Source organism: Sinohyriopsis cumingii, unplaced genomic scaffold (genome assembly GCF_028554795.1).
Source record: "Sinohyriopsis cumingii isolate HCF-2022 unplaced genomic scaffold, ASM2855479v2 utg000898l, whole genome shotgun sequence".
NCBI classification, from domain to species: domain Eukaryota; kingdom Metazoa; phylum Mollusca; class Bivalvia; order Unionida; family Unionidae; genus Sinohyriopsis; species Sinohyriopsis cumingii.
In genome coordinates, this window is record NW_028315941.1 from 585,207 (window position 1) to 606,229 (window position 21,023).

A 21,023-nucleotide genomic window follows, 5' to 3' on the forward strand; every position below is an offset into this window, starting at 1 on the left:
ATATACCCCACTAGTATTTTTGTTGGCGAGTTCGAATAGCAAGTAACGTGTATGATCGCTTCTCCTTGCAACATCTGCTGTGTGCACAACAGCTTCAATAGCATATTGACAGATTTTCATTTTCCTAAAGAGAGCCTCTATTCCCTACTGGTAGTCTTGCTGGTTTGACCTCTTCTGTCAATTCTTGCATTCAGTCTGGTTTCAACTGGAATAACCAAAGCGCTAGGCATGTTTGATTACTGTGTTAATAACACTACCTAGCCATGTGGTTGCTGTGACAATGTATATCATAATTAAAATAAGAATGAATTGTTGATTTAGCGGTGTTTATTAATAATGGAATATAGTAGGTTCGTAATACATGAGGATTACCACAATCGTCAGGTAACAGTCTTTTTCCTCTTTGCAAAAGCTACAAATAAAAACTACCGTGAATAAATATGGTCTTGTACATTGACAACATTTGGTTTCATCTCTCTCATACATGCGCGCTTGCGTGCATTAACTAAAATTTGATTTCAGGTTCTTTATTTTTTTTGTTGCAATTTGATAATGAGATTATTGTTGCTGTAAAAATACAAGTTGCACTAAATTTCTTGACAATGTGGTCTCATCATTGCATACAATTTACCAATAAATGATATCCATAACTAATACATGTTCAAACCATCTTAATCATTTTGCCAACATTGCACAACATAGCAGCTACATTTGCTCTAAATGCAGATGAGCTTGCACACTGAGACATTAACCTCTCTCTTTCTCTCTATCTCATTGACTAATAACAACAAAAATCTTTGAGTACTTTTATTTTTGTTGTAATTAGATTTTTGAGTTGAGAGTGGAATGAGACAGCAAATATACGTTTACTTTGTACATTTGTGCCATTAGGTTTTCGAGTAGCATGTGTTCTGTAGGACTTGTTTAGGTACGATCCCTTTACTTTTCATATATGGTCAGCAAATGATAATTATTTATTTTACATATAATTTTTCATACACTGAAATTAATAATTATTTTTTCCTATAAAATAAATAACATGAAATATGTTATCAACAAGATTTATCAAATAGATTGCTGAAAATTGTGCTATAATAGTGACATTTAAAAATATTGTTAAAAATGAAAAATTTCTGCTGATTAGTATTGGTGGTGCAGATTTTTTACTTGAACCTACAAACTGATTTGAGTGTAAGTTATTAACCAGTATCATAAGTCTTAAAGTTAATATTAATTTGTGCATATTGAAAGTGTCCATAAAATATTTCAGATATCACATTTAGACTGAGTATGTTCCTCTACTTCATCACATGACAGTGCTCTAGATAAGCAGTGCTTTTGTGTAATCTACCAAGTAAAAATGCATAAAGAGTTTAAATGCATACGAAAATGTGCAATTTTTTAAAAATTATACAGTCTGAATTTTCCAGCACAATACTCATGCCATAAGCAAAGTCTATGTTGCTGGCATGTCTAATCTCAAATCTCACTATGCAGTGTCAAAACCTATGGCACACCTGCAAACAGTGGCACGTCATACTCTTTGGAAAGGCATGTAGTTCGAGTTGTAGTTTTCTATTGTCTGCAATAAAATAATGTATAAAAACTATAAATATTGCCTTGAAATTTCCCATTCACCCCACATATTTAGATTCTGCAGTGTATTGGTTTAACTTATATGGACAAATATGCAGCACTCTACAAATGAGTGGACCTAGTTGCTGATACTGTATTATGGTATCAGCTCAAGATCCAGCTGTTCCTTGCACATTTAAAAGGATAGTTCATGATCACTGTGAACATACTTTCTTAATACATCCATATTATCAAACGCACCCTGAACTAGTCCTCATCACTGAGCCATTTGACACTTTCAGAAAAGCATGATTAACGTTATGATTATTAAGACAAAGTCCTGTGGCACAAATTTTGTTATTTCCACTGCAGGGATTACAATACTAAATTTGTTGAATTCTTATCTAGAGCTTTTAAATTTTTGTAAAAGAAATCAGAAGTATTTGCTGTAATTATAGATCATATTGAATCGGTGCTTTACACTACCGGTACTGGTAATCAGTTCAATAGATTGCTGACCACTTACTATCCAAATATGAGATTTAGAGCACACACAACCATGTCAAAATCTTGTATGCAGAGACTCAAGTTTATTTTTAAATCTTACAACTTGCCGATGTATATTCCTTTTACATTTACTTGAGTTGTCATCTGTATATGCTGTCCAACTCCAGACAGAAAAAGAACTGAGTACAAGGCCATGCAATGCAATAATTTTATACCAGATGACTCTACCGTCACTCAAAAGACCTTGTCTGCCATACCTCAGAACTCTTCAGTTAAATTTCAGTAGTGATTTCTGATAAGTCCTAATTCCTAAGAAACTGCACACATGTGAGAGACTTAGCTGACCATATCTTAATTTAATTATATAGTAACTTTGAATATTAGTATCATAAAGAATAGTAAGTGACAAATATTTTTAAATTTATAGGATAAATGCATTGTCATAAATACAGCTGCACTTGCAGATTTCAACAATACTTCTGAATAAATATAAAATGAATATGTGAATGAATTAGGTGTTGATAATGGTCTGGGCGGGTGTTGAATTGCAACCCTTGGATTATCAGTCAGACGCTCCACCAAATGAACTACCATTATTCCCAGCAGTGATGAGTTGTATTAACCAACGATTTTTGTTTACTTTTTTGCACTTTACTGTTGAATGAAAATGATATTTTTATTTTATCCATGTAGTTTTAAGCCTCTAAATATATTTATATACAGCAGTCACATCCTGAAATTTTAAGCATCAAAAGCATGACAAAAGTATTTTTATTTTAAATGCAGGAATAAGATGGATTGCTAAACAATCTCCATTTTACAAGTGCAAAGGCCAGGATGCAAATTTGACCTGGGAATTTATGAAAGAGCCCAGTGAAGAAATAACACAGCTTCAGTGGCGTGTTAATGGAACACACTTAATTGCATATAGTTCTGTCAAGCAGGGCTTCATTGTAGCACAAAAATACCAAGGAAGAGTAGACAGAAGTGGTGAATTTGGAATTGTGCTGAAAAATGTATCTGCAGAAGACACGGGAAACTACACCTTCTATCCTTTGATTGTGTGGGAAGAGAATCCAAATGTACAGTCAGTTTGGTTGAATGTCATAGGTATGGAGAAAAATTATATTCTTATGATGTTTAATATGTTTTCTCACTCTCTGTGAAGAAAGGATTTATCAGGGATATTGCACTTTCTTTTACATTTAATGTGTTGAAGATAAGATTAAAAATCAGTTCTATTAAAATATTTTCAATGGACAAAATGCTAGTTATTTCAGCTGACTCAAGTCATTAACAAAGTCAACTACAGTAAATCATTTGCTGCTATTCGTATACAGGAGCAATCACTTTTATGGCAGTGGTATTCATTTGAAATAACATCATTGACGGATGCATCAGATTGCAACCCTTGGATTATGAGTGAGACATTCTACCAAATGAACTACAGCAATTCCCAGCATAATAAAGTATGCAGTGGAAATTATTTATTTTATTTTTAAGTGATTTGTTTAAGTAAAGAAGGTTAACAGAAGAATTTCATCATCAGATTCCTATTTTAAGTGTTATGCATAATATAAAACATAATCATGAAAGAAGGTTCATAATTGACAAGTTTTTAAAAAATGCTACTTTCGACATTCAGTATAACTTGAATTTGTGTTTTTCTTATTTGTTTGTGTTGTTATTGTTGTTGATTTGCCGATGAATTGTGTTTCAGTATTTTATTATTTCAGAAATTATTTTGTTCTACATTTAAAAACAAAATTCAATTACAAGTATCAGCACAGGTTATACAGATGCCTTTGATATATGAAGGTATCCATTGTGCCTAACAATTATCCATTAATTACTTTATCACGCATTTATTTTGGGTGTTAATTGGAAAGTTAGATATATATATTTCTGAAATTAAATTTTATAAATTACACTTATGTTACTACTTTGGTAACTATTATATTGAAGATCTGTTGGACTTGGTCTAGCAGACCAGCTGTAAATGTGTCATCATGTTTATGTTAGTCATGGTGTATGAGGGTTTGGCCCATTGCCAGACTATAGATACCCAAGTGTTCCAGAATAAAAATATGTGTGTGTGTGTGCAATTTGGATTTTTGACTTAGCTTCAACAGTTTTTCAGCCATATCATTATGATGTCTGAAGTGTGGCAGTTTGTAGTGATGTCGAGCACTGAGGCATCTTGCCAAATACATGTAGCATCATGTCCCACCCTGTCACCTTATCATGACACCATGACGACCAGTCCTAAAACTAACCTCTTAATGCTGAGTGCCAAGCGAGGCAGCTGTTAGTACCATTTTTACAAGTCTTTGTTATGACTCAGCTGGGGTTTGAACCAGCAATCTCCTGCATTTGAGGCGGATGCTCTCACAACTAGGCCACTGGAGCAAACCCCCAAAATAAAATACAAAGGTAACCTAAATCTGGCTGTGAGACTGAGTTGCCATTTCTAGTCAGCATGTTAATTGGAAATTTCATTGCAATGATAGGCTTTATTAAGTGTGAGCATTTAGCGAGTCAAAATCTGATACATTAGTGATGACTGGTGCTTATAAAAGTTGTTAAGGCCGCAGAGAAAGGTGAATACTGCCAAACCATGACATGACAGAATTGCTACAAAGTCTACACTCTACTTTATCTTCTCCTTTTTCTTAACATTTAGCACACCTGAAATGCTATTAGCATGGGCAGTCACTCCTCTGCCTTAAATGATATTCTATGACCACTCTATAATCCTGTTTGTAGGAGATGAAAACGACGTAGACAAGGTCACTATATACTGAGCTACATTATCTGCAATATTTCTACTGAATTATGCGTGGTTCTGTAGTTGGAAAAGAGTCTACATCATACTTCAAAAACAGCATTACATTTTATATCTTTATTTCAAAATATATTACCAGAAAGATTTTTTACATTATTGTTAAAGTTTGGCAAGAATCTATGTGTAATCTGAGACCCTGTGAAGTTAACCAACAAAACTTGAACTCCATATTTTGTTCATGACAACTCCATCCGAAACAGTGCTAACACAAGCAGTGTTGACCCATACCCTGGCATCTGCATCCACATTTGTCATCTTACAGATTACAAATACATGTACATGTGCCTAGATCATAGCAACAGGTTCATGACAGCAAATGTGATTTTAAAAACTGAATCATCAGAACAACTTATGTGTTGGGACTTCAGTTACATGTATGACATTAACGTGTATATTGGTGAGAAATGCTCAACCTGAAATTCCATCAGACATCTATAAAAGGCAAACTTTCAAGTCTGGTAGTTTAAACTACTAAAACAAAGTTAACAGAATAAAACCAGTAAAACATTTTTTCTTTCAACATTTCTCATCTTGACATTTGTAAAGGATTGATCATTTCTAAATTCAAAGGAAGATCTTTTTAAAACTGGCAAATATGTTTCAGGAAATCCTTTTGATGCATCTTAATGCCTTGAACTCACTGACAAAATCAGACAGGTGCTCTATAATGGTTACCAGTTGTACCTATGTTTCATGTCGTGATACCAAAATGAGACTCCACGTTTCAGCAGAATTGAATGAGATACTAAAATATGTGTCAAATAAACCACTCCTAACTGTAATTTATCTACATGTGACATAACATGCTATATTTTGAAACTTTTATAACAACGACTTCAAACAGATGTACACTCTATTGACCCATAAAATTTTCAGGAATCTAAGATAAAACCATTTTTTTCTCTTTCTCTGCTGAGTGGCGAAACCATTTCTCATATTTTTTTAAAATTATTTTTAGGATGGCATGTGTTTTATTGCATATGTTTTTTAGTGATTAAGCGACATATCATTGAAATAGAATGCCTTGCCCATGTTGATATCGATTGGATTATTGGGGTGTGGATGTGTGTATATGTATGTATGTATGTATGTATGTGTGTGTATATATATATATATATATATATATATATATATATATATATATATATATATATATATATAATATATATATATATATATATATATATATGTATGTACCAGAGATAATAACAGCTTAATTAAATATCTCGGTTGTAATTATGTACTTTCTGACTCACTTGAAAATCAACTGAATGATCACACTCACTTTTAAATAAGGAATTGCAATGTGCTGAATTGATGACTGCCCTCTCATTGGCCAACACTGCAACTCTTTGTAATGTATTTCCTTGATGCTTTCATTTTTAAAACTGGTAAGGGGGTACAAACAAATTGAAAGGTGTGCAAGTACTGTAGGTTCATTTTGTTTGGCTAAGACAAATAGGTTTTCTTCTAGCTATAATAAAGTTTCTATCATTAGGTGTGTATGTAATAGTTATTTCCCTCCTCCCCCATGCACACATATGCAAAATTCAAACCCTCTTGATACTAAATAGACAGACCCTAACAAAACAAAGTTTAATCCAAAGCCAGCATAGCTTTACAGTGAAACTAACATATCACCTTACAAAAGGCTCTACAGTGCATTCATTATGGAAATTATTCAAGTGAATAAAGAGGCAGGTAAAGCAGCAGTTGTGTTATATGCTATGTTTATTTTGAAGATAATGAACATACCAAATCATTGGTGTACTGTCCAAAAAATTAACTTGACATGCACATAGACAGAATCTAAACATGAAGTCAACTATGCTTGATTCAACATGTTACTATGGCATTGTTGTGCTTAAATTTTGTGGAAAAAAAGAGATGGCAGGATACTAAGCAGAAAGTTTTAATAGGAGTAAACTTGTATATTTGCCACTATGTTGTTACTAACTACTTGCATGTTTATGATCACCACCAATGACAACCAGAATTTATAAAAAATCTGAAGCAGCAATAAAAAAATTTACAAAGCACATTTTCACATAGATAACCTAAAAAGTTACTTTTTATTCAGGTATGGTTTGTATTATTTCTATGTAGAAATAACTAAAATTGAGTGAATAGTGATCTGTTACTCACCAACTCATTGGCTTCACGATACATTTTTTAACTTTGTTTTCAGACTTTAATTTTCTTTCCATATATTGCCAATTATTACAATAGTTCCAAGATTTCTTTTAAACTGTCACAGTAGTTAAACATAAATAATGCTGATGAATCCGTGAAACTAGTTAATTTAAAGTCTCACATGTGACACTTTAAGCAAATACACAATGTACTGCCATTGTTATGCTCTGCACTGCTTCAGTTCCAACTTTAAAGCATCATCAATTATGTTTTTCTTCTATAAACCGTTAAAGATTCAAAATTTGTTAAGCTGTATTCCAAAACATTGGAATTGAAACTGGATTTGGAATGATTGCATGTTGGAAGTAAAATCTCAAATGGAGACTCCATTACACACAGGAATTCATTTCTATTGGAAAAAAAGGAAAACAACAAAGGAAAAGAAATGATAATTGGTCAACACCTCATCAACTAATTAGCTCAAGATAACTAATGCGAAATCTACCTCGTCACCAATTCTATGTGTGTTGTCATCTTGTGTTAATTGGAAGAAGTGTTGTTTTTGACAGACAGAAACATGTATATGGCAACCATGTCCACAATGAATGAATTAACGGAATGTCACTTGTCTTTTACTGCTTTTGATAAGCTTGTTGAAAAAATAACAACTTACTAAGTTCTAAGGTGGTCACATTATTTCTTTAGTTTTCATTTTTTTAACACAATACCGACATCTTCCAGGTACGAAAACATGCAAGCTGCCACTATCGTCACTATCCATCTGCTTTTGGTTCTTTTTGTAGTGTACATTGTTTCGGATCCAAATGATGCAAACCACATCCCACAAGACTATGTGGCCGCAGAATTTATACTTTTATTTTGTACGGAGATTTATTCAGAAATCTGCTTGTTTTCCTTATGGTTAAAAAAATAAAGACACGGATTTTCACTTTAATTTTTATTAGTAAAAATACATCTGCTAGGCTTCTATGACCTATCTATAGCTGACCTATGAGAATATTTTATAGTACATAATATTCAATGCAAGTAATTGAAACAGATACCGTGATCAGCAACAGCACACTTCACATAAATACATTATGCATAAAATAATAACTTGATGACTGGATTTGTGAAATGGAAGTTTTTGATTATGTTTAGCTTGTGCTTTTAGGCAGACCTTCATAGCTAGGTATTTTGAGAACCTATAGATGCGATTTTATTGAACATACAAGTGGGGAATTGAAGCAGTTTTGAAATCAAACTACGCTGGCATATATTTTTTTAAAAGCTGACATCCCCTTGTCCCATGTACATTTTAATGGAACAGTCCTAAACATAAACATGAAGTACAGCAAGATATATGCTGAAAGGAAAAGAAGTTAAAATTCTCTAAATGATATTTAAAATTAAAGGTTTTGAAAAATCCTTTAAAAATACAAGTCAAGTGCTTGGCTAAGATCATGGGTCCCAAAAGTGTTACATATATGCTAGTCCGAGTTTCCTCTGACCATTGTCACCCCGTTTTTGACATTTGGACATTATTGTTGAAGTGTAGGGTCAGAGTCAATTCCCTATTGAAAAGTTGGAATTTGCTAGCACCATTTGGTGTCAGCATGGGGTAGCCAATTACTAGCCGGCCCAGCAAATTTGAATGACCAGTCATCAAGATATACCTGCATGAAATCGATAGGAATATGACTTATTTTCACAAAAATCATGAGCATAGCATTCAGCATGTCTTTAATCTGCTGATAGACGAGATGAAAGTACGTCATTGCTGAAATTTGACCTGGATCTGGCCATTTGCATTCTGAGTTACATGACTATTGATCCTGGAAACCAGTCCATTTTCACACAGAACCTCTGATGGAAAAAGAAACATTCTAGCACCGGAAGAAAGAAAATATTCATGTGATGTTCAAATATAACTTTGATTCACATTGTTTGATAGATGTCTATCTTTATTATATGAAGTTATTTTGAGTGGAATGCATGCAATATTTAACAAGATTTATGAATGAAGGATAATATACATGTACGGTGAGTATGTGTATTTTTTCTTCTTTAACAATGCTATTGATCCTGGTAACCAGTCCATTTTCACACACCTTGTGAGAGACCACCTGTCTTGAGAGACCACATTTGGTTGGCAGTAGAGAAGTCTCTCATAACAGGTTTTACTGTACTGCATTTATATATCTACATCTAGTTGCTCTAAGATAAACTTTTATCATAAGTCAGTAACAGAGATTCCAATGATTGCAGCTATGCACACAAACAATTTTTAAAAAAATAAATTGCATTCCATGAAAACAAGTCCAGTATTCTTCAGTGGTACATCGTTAAGTTTCTTCAATGAGTTTCAAAAGTTTCCATGACATTTATACAAAACATAATTGAAATGTAAACAACATAGTGTGTATTTTGAATTCAAGTCATATAGGTTTTATTGCACAATACATTTGATCACATTTTGTCCACCAACATACACCCAATATATGAAGAAGTAAACCCCTAATTTGTGTGGATATTGCATTCCTGAGACTGCAGAATTTGAGTGAATCTACATACATTTTACTGTAGGAAATAGAAAAGTGATGGGTTATGTTTCTTAGATCTAACGTTTATGACCTCAAAGGTACCGAAATAAAACCTTTTAAAACCAATGCTTAATTTACTATGTTACAAAAAAAATTGTAAACATTTATTCAGTTACATTGTTAGAAATGCACACAAAAATGCAAAATAGATGACAAGCAATCACGAATCAATTCTTTAACTGGGATCTGAATCTTCATCCCATTTGAACATATCAAAATATGATATCTCTCAAATGTGGGTGGACAGCCTGTTGGCAAGTTCTGAGCAAGCTGGCTCTCCCTTAGACATGGAGGGCAGAGAGTTGGTTGATTAACTCATGATAGTGATGTCCTGCTTCCTAAAGAACTTGCCCAAAGTAGACTGCACAGAGCAGTGAAGTTTCTCCCTGTAAAGTTCTGTGTATCAGGCATTGGCTTCCTTCATTAGCATGGCAGCTTAGGATTTCTTTTGTGGTCTGGATCATTTTTGTCAAAGAAGGCTAATTAAGCATCCAGGTGTGTGGATGCATCAGCCATGAATAAGGTGGGAGTTGGGGGGCATTTCTTCTTTCATGGGCTCTTCCTTATTTTGGTGCTTTCATCAAGCTCATTTGAAAAGTCCTCTCTATGAGATTTGAACAGCTTGGCCATGTTTTCCCTATCAACCTGCTCAAAGCCTACACTGATAGCCATCTAGACAATCTCGAGAGTTGCATCACTGTTATGTTTTTTAACAGCAAAGCCTCAGAAATCATTCCAGGTCAGATATTTTTCCAGACACCATTAATGAACTGCTGCCTAACCTCATTCCAGGATTCTCCAATGACGTCTATGGCCATCTTAATGTTAAATTTCTTCCAGAATTCTTTGACATCTGCATTTTCCTTCGACTGTCTCATTGATAAACTTCTTCAAGGTCCTCCTTCGATATTAGCTCTTGAAAGCTTGAATAACACGCTGATCCATGGGCTTTATGAGCAGTGTTGTGTTTGGTTTCAAGAACAGCACCTTAATGCTGTCACTGAGGTTGCCATGGCTTGGGGGATGTCATGGAGCATTATCAGGAAGTACTAGAATTTTGAATGGCAGATTTTTCCTGTCACAATAAGCCCACAATTCCACATGCTGGAAACAGAAAATAATCTTCAAACAACGATCCAGTAACCCATCCTTTTTGGTTGGCTTTCCAATAAATAGACACATGTCCTTTTGCATAACCCTTAAGCAGCTATGGTCCTGGCTTTTGAAAAGCTGTCACCCAAAAAATCGCCAACCTCAATATTTTGTCGCCAATTTTCAAAAAGTGTCTCCAGAACAAGTAGTGTACATTTTTCCAAGTGTTAATTTAGTCCATTAATGTAACAGGCAATGAAAATTACAAAAGATGGGTTATTTAATACTTTAATTACAACAAGCATTAACAAAATGTTGCAAAGTGTTACATGAAGATCCGTCGCGATTTTAGGGCTGCCCACTTGTTGAATGCAGTTTCAAAGTCTAATTTTTCACATCTGTACATGCTGATTCTCATTAAATTCTTGAGAGATGAGATGCAGAGTTTATTTCTGATGTCAGTTTTTATGAGGTTCATCTTACTGAATCCAAGTTCAGTCTACAGTGCTGACAAGTGACACCAGTAGTCTCTTAGTAGCCGCAGATGCGCAAGGGTATGTTGCCCTGGATCTCACTGCCAACTAAATCAAGTCCTTAACACCTCTATACACCTTACCATTGAACCCTTGCATAAGTGTTCCGCATAGCACTAATAATAGCAGTTTTGCTTTTACTAATGGCAGTGATCTTCGCTGCTTCCATGGTGTTGGCATCCCACATCACCATTTGTGCACATGTATGACTGTTGTTACCTGAAAAAAAATGCATTATCAACTTTAGTTGACATTTTAATAATAATGAAACCCTATGATCGTACACTGCAATGTAAGATAAGTGACCTATAATGCGACCGTCGATTGCATGCATTCCGTAATTAAATGACCCCTCCCTTTATGGCTAGCTTCACAAAGCTTGTAGTGAATTGCTTCCTAAATCCCAAGAATGATCACCGAATGCTGTATAAATTTTCTTGACAAGCAAAATAAGATCTCCATTCACACGAATGAAACTTACACGAGTCAACACCTGGCAATATTGGACCATATAAATAAGCATAAATTTACACCCAAATGAGAAATAAATAACTATTTTTAATTATGCAAAACTTTTTTTTTTTTTTTTTTTTTGCTATTTCTTGTTGTGGAGTTTAAGACTCTGCAGCCGTAACACGGGATTGATGGAAAAAGGAAAAGATCAATGAGTAAAATGCACAAATATTACTTACCCCGCCTGGATTCATGTTTGGTGACACTCCTTCAAAATATCACAGCCAGTTGTAAATGAATTGACGAACTTTGCCTTGATACATACATCACAGAACATCTGTTTTAACTTTTTATCATATCTCAGCCACAGACGCCCAAGTTTCCAACTGTCTAGAAATTGTCGGGAAGTTTTGCCCCTTTCGTCATAATGTGGTGTTGCACTTGAAGCACTACATGTAGATGATGTTGGACTGCAAGGTTTATCATCGAGTTCAGTGACTGTATTGTCTGATGAATTTGCACTAAATCCAAACGCTGTTAATTTTTGTAACTTAGGATGAGATGATGAACACGCAACGTCTAACTTCCGTTTGCTCATGATAATGTTGCACTGGCGACAGATATAATTGTGATTGAGATTTTTTCCATTTGCTTTGTATTTATACACAGTAGTTGGTACTTCAGTGGTTATCAGTTTTCTATGAAGGTTCAGCAAAACTATTGTATTGGTATATGTAAAAAAAAAACAACAGAAGGATTAGCCATTCAAATAATTGTATCTGTTCTATTCGCATCTTCAGAAGTCGGTCAGTTGTAGGTATAGTTCGGTAGCATGATTGACTGTATCACAGCATACAGTACTCGGCCCAGATGTCAGCATAAGCAGATTATGATGTAACAATGCACTGTAAAGATGGGGTCGTCAATACGAACATAGGATCGTTTGTGTAACAGATTGATTCCAATGCATTGCTTAGTCAAGTTTGTGGCTTCCTTTCGTTCTCCCTTTTAATTTATTCAGTCCAAATCATGATTGTATGTACAGATTAAATAACCAAAAAGTCTGTCGCCAAAAAAATCGCCAGATTTAATATTTTTGTCGCCAATAAGGAAAAAAGATCGCAATTTGTGACATTGGCGAAGCCCAGGACGATCCCTGCTTAAGCATCTTAGGGTTTTTGGCATGGTAAACCATCAATGGTTTGAACTTTTAAGTCACAACTGAGTTTGCTCTGAGCAGCACTGTGCAGTGATCCTTTGCCTTAAACACTTCTGTGGTTTTCTCCTTGACTGAGATAAATGTCCAGTTTCATCGAAATTGAAAACTTGTCTCAGACTAGCTTCCTCCTCAATGACGACCTGTAGGATTACAGGAAATGTATCTGCAGCACTCTTTGTCAGCAGTTACTGCTTCACTCTGAGATGAAGTTTATGGCATGCTTTAAATCTATCAAACTATCTGACACTTGCATTAAATGGCTTGGCTTCCGGATCACCACAGTTTAGAACTTCAAAAATGCTGTGTCCATTTTTGAATCACCTGGGTCAAAGGCTGCATGTGTACTTGATAATGAAACACTCTTACAGGACTCAGAAATGTTCTCCACTTTGTCTGAAATTATACAAAGCATATGATGCACTGAGCACTGTTTCACACCTTATTTCCTAAATTTTCTCACCTCCTTTCATATCTCAACAACTTCAAAGAGCAATAGTTTTTGTTTTCCTTGTAGAGGTGGAAGCACATTAGAAGCACTCATGCTGAAAACTTAATGAAGCATAAGGACATTTAATAAAGCACAAAGGGTTAAGAGAGCTATAAGCAGAGATGCTGTTACCACAATGAGCAATTCTTCCACAATCCTATTTTGGAACCCATATTTGGATTCATGCATATGCATGAATTTTGTGCATCATAGAGTGTATTTTGTGCTTGGGTGTTAATATTCATTTGCATAAACGTGAGACTGGTAAGTTAAATATGCATAAATCAGGCATTTCCTATACATGATCAGTAAGATTTACAATGGTAAGTAGGTTACATTTCTTTTCATATCGCTGATAATACTGTGTATAATATTAGTTTGCAACTGATGAAACAAACTTTTTTCTCAATTTCTCCTTTCCAAAGAACCAACTATGGAACAAGAGTGCACATGTGGAAAACTACAAATATTACCCAGGTGGAGAAGTGGACAAAATTTTAACATAATGGTAAAATTATATTTTTATTTTTAAAAGTGACTTTGCTACATAACCATTTAATCATACATATTTGATATGGTATAGTATGTTGATGTTCAGTAAGTGCTTGCATATTAGAGCAAAATTCTCCTTATGGCACACAATAGGTGGAACTATTTGTCATACCTATATATAGTGTGTATTTATCTCTCTGCAAGAAAAATGTTTCTATATTCTATTACTTTGCACTGGACATCATTTAATAAATATAGGATCTTGTATTCCATACAATTAGAAATTTTGTATATTTAATGCATTAGTGGTGATCAATATGGTTCTTAATGTTAGAATTTAAATCCAATAATTGTTTTCCTTGTTTTATCAAATTTGATGCTGATCTTTATTTGTTTTCCAGCGTGTGTGTGTGTGTGTGTGTGTGTGAGGTGAAGAGTGATCAGTGAATCTATTTTAATGCTGTTTCAGGCTGATGGTTGCAACTTAGAAATAAACTCGTCATTTTGCTGTCCAAAGGGGCTGGCAATCGAATACTGTGGAAGTGAGGAAGAGAGGCGCTGTGTTCATATTAGACATATTAGGAACCATTTTAATTGGAATGAAAGCACCACTCAAAGTACAAACGCAAACAATCTGACCGAAAACACCACTGTAAGCAGAATTGTTACTCAGCAGACAGGTATGTCATTTATGGTGCTTGAAACAAAAAGTATATATGACACAAATGGCTTTTCTAATCATACCATAACATTATCAGGTACACCTTTAGAATCTAAACTTTGTTAGTTCCCAATGTCTCACTTCTGTCTGTGTGGGTTCGAGTCTCAGGCTGTGCTGAAAGACAGCATTAAACTCCAAAACAACAACTACTTCCTAATGTAGCAAGTCAGTAGATTGCACTGGACTTCTTGTGATGTAGTTAAAAGGTCCTTGCCTCCTGACTTGCTTTTATTAGCACATCACATGTTGCTTCACAGACAAGAGAGGTTAACTTGATAGATTTGTGACCAGAAAGGTGTGTGTTTGAATCCTGTTGAACCAGGCCAGGATATCTACAGTGTGAATTTTAACAATGGAAGTAAGTGGCTTGCATAAACTATTGACATCTACTATTTGGTAGAGAACTCATTGTCACAAAGAAATTGTTATGCCTGTTAAAAATAAGAAATTGTGCATTTCCAGAAAGAATCAACAAAACTTAATGCTGTGCTTATTTCAATTCAGAGATAATATTGATACATTTTTTATTAACTGGTAAAAAAAAAATAATTCTCAAGCAAAATAGCACTGACATTCCTAGGTTTTATTATGACATTAAGAGTGTAATGATGCCATTGATGTTGTTTTGGGTTAAAGCTATTTCTCAGTGCAAGATAAGCTATGCATGCCAGTCGGTGAAGAAAATTACAGCAAGAACCACTGACCCAGGGGACACTGCTTGCAAGCTTTCTCACATACCCACATTTGCCAAGCCTGAGACTCAAACCCGCTCAGACAGTGATGAGATGGCATTGATGGGTAAAGGTGAGTGATTTAGACCACTCAGCCATACAGGGCTCCATCATCATAATTATCATCTCTTCAGTAAGAGAGCAATCACTGGCATTCAGTTTACAGAGAAAGCATACCTATATAATCTGATATTGTACTGAAATTCTAAAAAGAAAAGTAAATAATCAAATCACGCTCACAATGCTTAGACATAGCATTAGTGTCCTGAGTGTTACATTCCAAAACTGGATAAATTTTATGCCAGTCTCATTAGTTTCTGATTGGATCAGACCTTGCAAGAAAAGTAGATGTGTTGACCTAATTCTTAATACACGTTGTACACATTGTAAAAAGATTGCTTCAGATTTTTCAGCATAGTTTTCGGAATGTTTAAAATATATGTTATGGTGTCAAAAATACTGGCAACAGCTGGAAAAGTAGCAGACATTGTTTACTTCAAGCGGTGTTTATTTGATGACATCTGTATGCTACCCACTTATAATAGCCTGGTGTCATACAAAGTTCTGTTGTTTTTATTTACTTTGTTTGGCTGGTCTAAAGGAAACATGCCTAATTATATGCACAAACAGGCATTTTTTACTTCCTGTATTGGTCTTTAAGGATGGTCAATAATATAAATAATTATAAGTTGCTGTACAAGTTCAGCGTTGCTTTAAACTAATTCAGAAACATTTCCAGTGTCACAAGTGATTTTTGAGAACTTGAGTTTTTCCAACATCTGTTCATGCTGGTATTACAACTATATGGTCTTAAATAAGTGATAGAAAAGAGTGAGAAGCAAGAAGCTTTGTAAAATTCAGCAAATAATTTATTTCTCTTGAATACAAAGTGAAATTTAAAAAAGGAAAGAATTTGCGGTATTGCAAATTAAATCCCAAATAATCCTAGAATTAAAGACACAAGTCCTAATAATTAAGGTTCAGAATAAACTTTAGTGGAAATCCAAGTTAAGTCCAATGCTGAAAGTGTTGATGTGTCTATGATGTCCTGTATCATAGTGCTGTACCAACAGTCTATTGTTGAATCACAGTAATATAATTCCAGGCTTGAATTCACAATAAATCTCAGTGGCTGTCTGTGTCCAAGAAAATTATTTTTTTGTGAACAGAGCCCAAATGAATTTCTGGACACAGCAATAATACAATTGATTCTGCTAGAACTTAAGGCATGAGTAAGTGTTTTTTTTTCATTAATAAGAGTAACAAGACTTATATAATCCTCTACTTGACCTAAGGTCACTTATAGCATTTTCTAACAAAAAAACCCATTAACTAATGGAAAACAACGTTCTAGAAACACAATGTTTACAAAATAAAATGTTAATTATAATTAGAAGGTCTGTTACTAAAATTATAATAATGAACCTGGAATATGTCGGGTACACCAGGGGAATATCCCAATAACCTAGACCCAGACCCAAATAAACATGTTTACTCGTTATTAATAATGATCACGATGTTACACCCATACACAAAGATAATATTTTAGATATGTATTAGTTGTTTACAAAATCAATAAAAAATCAACATTTTGGGTCAAGCAGAAAATGAACTTGATTTTTGACAAGGTCAAGTCCAACATTCAGTGTTACATTATCAATAGCGTATATTTAAATAAATAAAAAAATCTTTAAAAATCGTAGCAAACAATAGAAATTAAATATACATAACATTGGGTAAACGGTTTAATTTGTGTCCATTTTCATGTAATAATTTGATTTAAAATTTAAATGACACTGTTTCATAATGGATCAAGGATGTTTTCATAACAGTAACTCTTTCAGGGAAAGAAAATAGAGAGTTGTTATGTGCAGTCAAAACAAATCAAAACATTCTGTTGCATGTTAGATAAGTATCAATTAACATGTACTCCAGTCTTCTTTCCATGGAATGATAAAGTGCAAGTGGCTTTGACTTGACATTTCTTTAATAAAAAACATATTGGTGATAATTAATGACTTTTTTATCACTAAGAATGACATTAAAAAGGAGAAAAAGAAGAAGGCCTTTCATACATTAATTGTAATAGGTGTTGTAATGAATCAACAAAAATGGCATCCTGTTCCATATTCAATGGGTTAATAATTGCAGGTTTAATATATTGTCCTATTGTTCAGTACAGTAAAATCCATTCTTTAGTGTCTTGAAATCGTACATTCACAATAAATCAATTGGATATGTTAGAAAATTTTGAGAATATTGTAGGACCAAGACCCCATTAGTGTCAAATCTTTTTCTGAACAAAACGAGTTAATTATTTAACATGGTAGATGGGAGGAACTATCTATATTCATTTGAAAATCTATTGCCCCTAATTTGGTGTTTCAAAATTAATAAACTTAGGCCATTTAACCCTTTACCTCATAGAGTGTATGGCTTTTTACCATTGATTTAACAAGCAAATATTGGGGTCATGTCCCATAATGATGAAGATGATGCGAGGTTATGATATCCAGGCATCATAAGAAGTACACATGAGAGCCTCAGACAATAAGGGCATAACAAGAAGTACCTACAGGACGCAGCAAGAAAATGGGGAAAACATACAAATCCTGACAAATGCAAGTACAAAACACATCAAACAGACATGTACAAGAGAACAAAAAGTTTCATTTTTATTAAATAATTTTTCTTTATGTTGTTCTAGATAGGATTTATAAAATTAACTCATCAGATTGAATTTAAGGAAATGACAGTCATGACAAATACAGCTAGATGTTAAAGCAGTAAATGTACCTTTAACATCAAATATTGCATACATGAAAAGGACAAAATATAACAATCAATGAAAAGCATCACCGAGTCTTTTCAAAATGTGTGAGAAAACCACCCATAATATGTAATGCTGGAGGAGGATAGTACAAGCCTGTTTTGAAATCCTATTTAGGCTTAGTGACAGAATGAATGGAAATGTGTCTTGAGAAAAATAAAAAGTACATGCCGATAAAAATTAAAGAAAAATGGTTCCCCAGTCTTCTTGTTGTGTGGGAGATTTTTTGTTTGGTTTGTTGAGGGGGTGCTCAAAATTTCTTGAGATAATTTTTGAAACAGCATCCACAACACAGATTGATGGAAAGAAGCCACCCACCCAGTTTCTCACAGCTAGAGGTCTGGAGGTGTCCACACAAATGTCAACAGCAAAACATAACAATCCATGAACGTTATATTTTGAATATTATTAGTCGCTCTTTATTTTAGTTTAAAATTTATTTTGGCCATGAACAAAATAAGAAAAAACAAAAACACAGTAACTCAGTATGCTTTTCTCGAGCCACTTCCAGATTTAATTAACCTAATAATAGCGACCATCCAATCCTCTAATTCCAGACCTTGGAAATTTTCTGACCATTGAAAGAATTTTAAAAACCCAAAGCAAACAGATACTAGATTTTTTGAATGTTGCAAGCAGACCATATTTCATTTAGGGTAATGATATACATGCTCATTCAGATGATTATTATTTTTCCAAATATTTTCTTGTTCCTCCCTGGACGTAGACTAGAAATAATTGTTCAGACATAGAATAGGAAAAGTAATGGCTGCCACTGCATGCCTCTTGCTAATTGTACATGGTTCAGATGTACTGCAAATTATAACAGACAAATGCAAATTATTAAAGTAATTATATAGAGTATATATCTGTATATTGGACAACATTGTGTTGTTGAGTAATGCTGACAAGGTCTTTATTCCAAAGGAATAAAATTACATCATGCAGTCATGGTTCACTTTTCAAATTGGTAAATTGAGAGGGGAGATGAGAAATGAGCTTTCAAAAATAATTATGACTATCAAAATGTTTACCTTTGAACCAGAAAGACATTGTTTTGTTAATATTTATTTTAGGCCTAACAGATGATGTAGCAACTAAGTGCTCCAATCTTATCTTTCCACTCATGGTTTTACTTACAAAGTATCAATTTGCTCTCACAACTTTACAACTATCAGTAGCCGAGAAGAGCAGTATCAGGCTCACTTAGCCTCATGTTTTATAAAATGTCATTTGCATATTTCAGCTACAACTGAAAATGCCAAAATAGACCATATGTCCATTGATGGTGCAAACAACCCCATTATAATTATTATTCTCGTGACGAACTGTTTGTGCTTGCTGTGTTTACTTGTGATCTGTTGCAAGATTTTCAAAGGTAAGCAGGATAATTGATCTATTCATCTTTATGTTATTTAGTGTACAATATTCAGTTATTTACATGTTATATGAAATGGTACCAAAATTATATTTATGTGGCTACTTCACATATATGTAAAAAGTGTGAAGCTGGTCCCTATGATCTTGGCAACTGTACATCCACAAGGAACACCATCACCTGCACAGGTAGTTGATGTGATAAAGTTTTTGCAACCTTCTTTGACCTACATTGTAATGGGGGTGGGCATTTCCTCATGTAATGTAATGTAACACAGTGTATTAAATGCAAGAAATTTAATGAGAGGGAAGATGCATCAGTGTTGTTTAGCATGTACCAAATGTACTTCATCTCTTGGCTGCAGCATGTGTGCTATATATTCAGAAGAAATCTGGACTGCAGCTTTGCAGAAAGCAGAGGGAAAGACGAAAGAAAGCAGTCTGACATAGACAGCATATCAAATATCTTGAGCATAAATCCTAAGTCAGAATCTTTTGCGAGCTATGTGGGATGTTGTTGTGTCACTCCCCCACCTAAAGCAATAGGTTTGCAGTGTCAGCTACAGTTACTAAATCAGAAATAGGGGAACAAAATGTTGAGGTTTTTCATATGTTGCCTTTGAACAGATGCATTATCTGGTCCAGGAAATGTTAACACAGTTGTTAAATTCAGTCCATATTTTACCCATGTGTTTGTCTCATGGTTTTAGTTTTTTTTTTTGATTCATTGGGGGAGTGGACCCCCCCCCAAGTGTAGGTTGTGCATGTCCAAGCATGACCTTGGGACCTGTAAGTCTGGGTGGATGGAGCTTTTGGTGAATCCACAGTATCCATTTTTTCACTATAAGTTCACCAGCTAGTGCCATCACAGCTGTCATCCTGGTCATCCCATCTTGGGGACTTTGTTGATAGACCAGTCTGGCCAACCATGTATATAATTTTGTCTCCATGCAGCTACAGGAATTACAGATCTGTCCATCTCACTGCACCTTTGGTGACATACCTGTATTATGACAGATATTTTAGTAAAAATCTGCCTTTAGCATAGCATAAGTACCAGAGACGCTTGGACCGTCTTCCACACGGCCAGTAACCATGCCAACAATACTAAGGGCAAACCAGTCAGATGTTCCAGCATAACACTGACCTGTACCAAGATGATGGTATTGCATCACCTGTGTACTGGGTGTGGTTTATCAGAATATGAAAACTGAACCAGAACAGGATGATGCACACTGTGTGATGATACTCTAACTCAACAACCTTATTCAGATAGAACCATTAAACAGACTGAGTTCAATTTCAAGGCTGTTGTCAAAGAAATATACAAGATTTTGTTTGCTTCAGTATACCTTACACTCCCTACTGCCACATATGACTGATAAGTGACTGAGCTGGAAGAGACTCCATCCTTCCATCTGCGGG

The 21,023-nt window shown here is 34.5% G+C and overlaps 1 protein-coding gene across 1 annotated transcript in view; it reads left to right on the forward strand.

Annotated features, from left to right (window-relative positions):
* Nucleotides 1-21,023, forward strand: part of LOC149773104 (uncharacterized) — a 138,013-nt gene that overhangs the window by 93,804 nt on the left and 23,186 nt on the right. Inside the window, exons 4-7 of the mRNA XM_089946817.1 lie at nt 2,869-3,192; nt 13,873-13,955; nt 14,409-14,619; nt 19,468-19,599. Coding sequence (XP_089802943.1) covers nt 2,869-3,192; nt 13,873-13,955; nt 14,409-14,619; nt 19,468-19,599 — 750 coding nt within the window. The remainder of the gene's footprint in view (nt 1-2,868; nt 3,193-13,872; nt 13,956-14,408; nt 14,620-19,467; nt 19,600-21,023) is intronic.